We start from the raw sequence: 4,891 nt of genomic DNA, 5'->3' as shown, positions 1-4,891 counted from the left end.
TTGGTGCTCGTCTTCATCTGTTTGGTAGAAAACAAGCTGACACATTTTCTAAGACAAAAGGCTTTTAAAATGGCTTTTCCTCTTTTCATGCTCCAGAAGGGGAAGTAATATATCTGATGTTGTACTTATCTGGGAATGAAGTTCTACAGCCAACATGAAAATCTGATTTAAACAATGCTTGCTTTATTGTGTAGTATGAAAACAGCTTCATGTGCAGAGAAGCTGGATGATTGGTAATAGTTATGGTCACATTTGGTTTTTGTTAGCTCTAGAAATACTTCGTAGCTTTATATAGAACTGTGAACGTGTAAGATTTTGTGGAGAATGGCAAGAAAGTTTCTCTTCCCATCTCTACCCCTTTTTGTTGCTTGTAAATATTTGCTCATCACGGTATTCCTAGCTTTCATTATTAAAATAAGGAAAATCGGAATTTGAGATCATTTCATCCAAGCCTATCAAAACACATCACTTTGAAGGTGTGTCATATTCCTTTCCAAATTGTGTCCTACATTCCGCAACCTGGTATTTAAGTGATTTTATTTTTTTTTTTAAAGAACTTTTCTACTACTCCATGTACCAAAATCATATCTCTTTAAAGATTCAAATACAAATTTACAAACTGGATTGAACTTTCAAGATTCCTGTCTCCATATTTTCTTGAGTATCCCGTTCTAATGAGCACTCCTGAGGACCAGGGTGTGTTACACAACTCCATCTGCAGTGAGACAGGCCCTTTCAGTACCCCTCTCTTGCAGCAGTTCCACACTCACAGCTCCTGTCTATCTGGCATGAAGCTGTGGGACTGATATATAAATATATATATATATATATATATATCCTGAGCTATGAAAACCTGGTAATGAGCAATAAGCATTAATCACTTTTGCGTTCAGTTGTCCAGGAGGTTTCAATCCAGGAAACCAGAAGACGATTATCAGTCCTCTGCCCACTTTGCATCTAACCAGTTCTCTGTCCCTTGTCCTCAACGCCCACACCATCCACTGCACATTTGGGAAGCGGGGAGAAGGAAATCCCCCTGTGATTTGTGTCTCTTGAGTGTCTGTGTTAACAAAAGATCCTGGAATAAAACATCTTATGATTCTGTCTTTCATCAGAACACTGTAGCAAAGTGTATATTGATTACCTTTTGGAAGAAATGGTTTCACTTGAGCTTTTGACTCCTTCCTAAAGTGCAGGAAGAGGCAGATCTCTTGATAAATATGAGGCACTGAATTGTTTAACTCTTTCTTGTAGACATTAATGAGTGTGTAACGGATACACACACCTGCCAGCGGAGAGAGCACTGCGTCAACACAATGGGTTCATTCAAATGTCTCCAGGAATTGAGCTGTCAGCCAGGTTATGAACTTAAGGATGGAGAATGTGTTGGTAAGACGAGTGTTTTTCAACTGATGCAATTGCTGTTACCAAAAAGGAAGAGAAAGGAAAGGGATTGCAAAGCCTTTTATTGTTGCTGGTCTGTGATATCAGGGTTGTAACTAAAAAGGCTGATGATCATGGAAGTGTTTGGCTTCATAAGCCCCTTCTCTACATTCATTTATTTGAAATAGATGCCAGAGATTACTATAAATAATTTGGAAAACTGCATGAAACCTTCTGTATTAGGGTCTACCCTGTTTTTTAAGGGTTAGAGAGAGAGAGCTCGCTGCTGGAGGAATTCCTGTTACGTTCCTCTGGCTAGCTCTGTTTTTCTCTGAAGGGGCTGATACTGTTTGCTGTTGAACACTGAATCACAGCCTGAACGGATCATGGGGCTGACTCAGTCTGGTCCTTCCTGTGTTTAGGAGGTCTGTCTGTGTTTATTTACATTTTGAGTGGTCATGGGGTTAAGAAGTTATTCTTCCTCTCCCTCGTCTTGGTTGATATAGAGGTCCAATGGAGAAGCAGACCTCAGCAGTCATAGCACAGCAGAAGTTGCTCTGCAGCACAGGAGTATGCAAGAGACACATGTGCCCTGTCTTCCAGGGCAAAAGTCAGTGTTATTTACTCCTAAATTTCTTACACAGAGTTTCCCGACAGCTGGAGTAAGAGATGCCTGAGGAAAGAACTTAGCTCTTGACATGTAGCATAAGGTTATAAAATAGAAATGATCAGAAATCTCACTTTATATACAGCTGTCTTAAGTAAACCCTGGGTTACTTGAAGAGGCTCTTTGTGAGTGTTTTGCTCTGTTGTCTGATTCTATAGCATTTCTAAAATTTAGAAATTAATTAAATTAATCTAAATTGCTTTCTAGTCTTAAAGTTAGATTATAGCAGATTATAAAATTTACAAATTGTTTCAAAGTAGCCTTTAAATTAATGACTTAAATGAAAGAGTGGAATTCCAGAATTACTCTGTGTAAAAATGCCTACAGATAACTACTGAATTTGCAGAGGTTTATGAAAATCGGAATTCCACATTTTTTATTTGTCAGTCAATAAATATGGTAGGAAAACTTATTAATATAGTACCTTCTGGGAACCTGGTGATGTTCCCTTGTGACCTTAACATTTAACTGAGAGTTAGGATAGCAAGAGAAGCACCAGTCGTTCTGCCCTTGTCTGCCTGGAGGAGTGGGGACTCTTCAGTTGTGGAGTATCCTCCATTTGTCTTTATCTGGTAAAGATGTTCATCATAGGGAGCGTTCTCAGGAACCAGCGTATGTTAAAGTAGCATTCGAAAATATTCACAGGAACTGAATTTCGAATGTATTTATAGCTGAAATCTGTTGCTAGGTGGGGTTTCTTCAACTGCAAAATGGAAGCAATGCCACTACACCAACTGATCCAGGCAGTTACTCAACAGAGATCAGTTGGGTGTAAATTTATGTTGGAAACTTGCAGGAAGCATTTTCACTGTGCCTAGAAAGCAAGCATTAAGCTGGTGAACATAATCTGAGAAATAATTTCATATACATAATAAAAAATGAGAAAGCTGTGACGAGCTCTGGCTGCAGAGTAAGAGGAAAAAAGCAGAATTTGTTACTAATACTACTACCTCTCATGCAATTTTATTTCAGAATACTTTTCAGAGTTAGGTAAGTGTTTGTTCTGTGTACTTAAGTACATACATGTATACACGTGTGCCTGTGTATGACGTGAAATCCCAGGCCTGTTCAAGTGAGGTGCCCTTTTAGTATTAATTTCAGTGGAGGTAGGTTTCTACCTAGAATTCCTGAGGTATATAAGGAATGAGACCATTTTGCTTTTGCAATACTGTGTTACTTGTTTTATGCATCCATTTTCCTAGTTTTAATTTGGGTCTTTAGGATTTTAAAACTGCTGATGTTTCCGTATTTGTGGTTTACAAGAGATGCTGTGAACAAGGCAGTAGGGACCTGAATCAAATCTGCTGTGGGACCTGACAAATTCTGAAGCCTGTGCTGAAGTGGATGTCCCATAGCAAACACAGCTAAACCTCAGATTTCCCAAAGGCAATGTTGGATGTCTGGTTTAAATGACGCTTCCTAACTTCCTTTTGGAGAAAAGAAGTTATAAACTAGTCATGAAGACTGTTGAAAATTACAGCTGAACTAGTCCCAATTTGGTGTTTTGATCTGATTAACAGATATTGATGAATGCAAGAGAGGAACTCATAGTTGTAAGGTAAACTTCGTTTGTCAGAATACGGAAGGATCATTCTACTGTGAGTCAAAGCAGCGCTGCATGGATGGATTTTTACAAGACCCTGAGGGAAACTGTGTTGGTAAGTGTGACTGGCAATGTGTTCATAGTATGTGCAGCAGCACCGGCCAACTCCTCTTCTTTTTAGCCTGTCCAAGGGCTGTATATTGACCGCATGTAATTTTCCTCAAATCCTGCTGTGAATTAAATTTAAAAATCACTGTCCTTTTAAAGATACGTATACTTGCATATTGAATTTGAAAGCACAGCAGGCCTGCATCAGCCTTGTCTTTGTAGCACAATAAATTGAAATGAAGGAAAAGAAGTGACAGCTGGAAGGAAACAGACTGGAAAGGTTAAGTAGCTTCTCTCACTATTCTAATTCTTTGTCTTCACCAGATATTAATGAATGCACATCTCTCCCTGAGCCATGTAAACCAGGATTCAACTGCATCAATACCGTCGGGTCCTACACCTGCCAAAGGAACATGCTGACATGCAGCAGAGGCTACCACTCCAATGAGGAGGGAACCCGGTGCATCGGTAAGGTCGGACTCCACTGTCTGGTCGCGTGGTTTGAGTTACCTCCAGATTCCTAACTTTATTTGAGGAATGGGAATTTACTGTATGCATTTGCTCTTCAAGCAGCTCAAAGATTTGTTTGCACTACAGGATCTGCACTCCTGTCTGACTGCTGCATGGAGTTCCTCTGGGTATGCCAAGGACATTGGTTTTGACTGCCTATGGAATTTACTGACTTCCGTTCTGGAGTGAACGTGGTTTAGTTACTTTTTAAACTGATGCTGTCAGTCAAAACTGTGATCCTTTGCTATTTTTTTTACAGTATCTCACTGTAAGCTATAGGATCTGAAGCCATGGGATGCAGCAAATGAGAAACACTGAGTGTGGATGTGCTTTGTAGCGCTATGAATGGTGTTCCCCATGTACATCCAGTTGTGTGCATGTTTAGGCTAAATTCTTACTCTCTTTGTGAAAAGGATGTTGAAATATTCATATAGCTGCTGTGCAGCTTGATACTGATTTGTATTTGTTCCGATGTGTTTATGGAGTTTCTGACTCAGAGTAGCAGATTTCATCTCTTATTAGCGTTTGTTCTATAAATGAGTGCTCTAGGGACAAAGGAATCAAAAGTTTGGTCCTTGGTGCCCCAGGCAAGGCTGGCTATGTATTTTTGAGTTCCCTGTGTTCTGTGGTACACAAAATAGGAAATTATAAAACAAGGGGGGGGGGGGGGGGGGAAGGAA

The 4,891-nt window shown here is 39.7% G+C and overlaps 1 protein-coding gene across 1 annotated transcript in view; it reads left to right on the top strand.

Moving 5' to 3' along the window:
- FBLN2 (fibulin 2) overlaps nt 1-4,891 on the top strand; it is an 86,591-nt gene that overhangs the window by 70,380 nt on the left and 11,320 nt on the right. The window contains exons 9-11 of the mRNA XM_009889915.1: nt 1,255-1,389; nt 3,571-3,708; nt 4,026-4,169. Of these exons, the coding sequence (XP_009888217.1) occupies nt 1,255-1,389; nt 3,571-3,708; nt 4,026-4,169 (417 nt within the window). The remainder of the gene's footprint in view (nt 1-1,254; nt 1,390-3,570; nt 3,709-4,025; nt 4,170-4,891) is intronic.

The sequence above is a fragment of the Charadrius vociferus genome, unplaced genomic scaffold (assembly GCF_000708025.1).
Source record: "Charadrius vociferus isolate BGI_N301 unplaced genomic scaffold, ASM70802v2 scaffold67, whole genome shotgun sequence".
NCBI lineage: Eukaryota > Metazoa > Chordata > Aves > Charadriiformes > Charadriidae > Charadrius > Charadrius vociferus.
The sequence above is the reverse complement of the archived record's forward strand: the minus strand, read 5'-3'. Positions and strand labels throughout refer to the sequence as shown.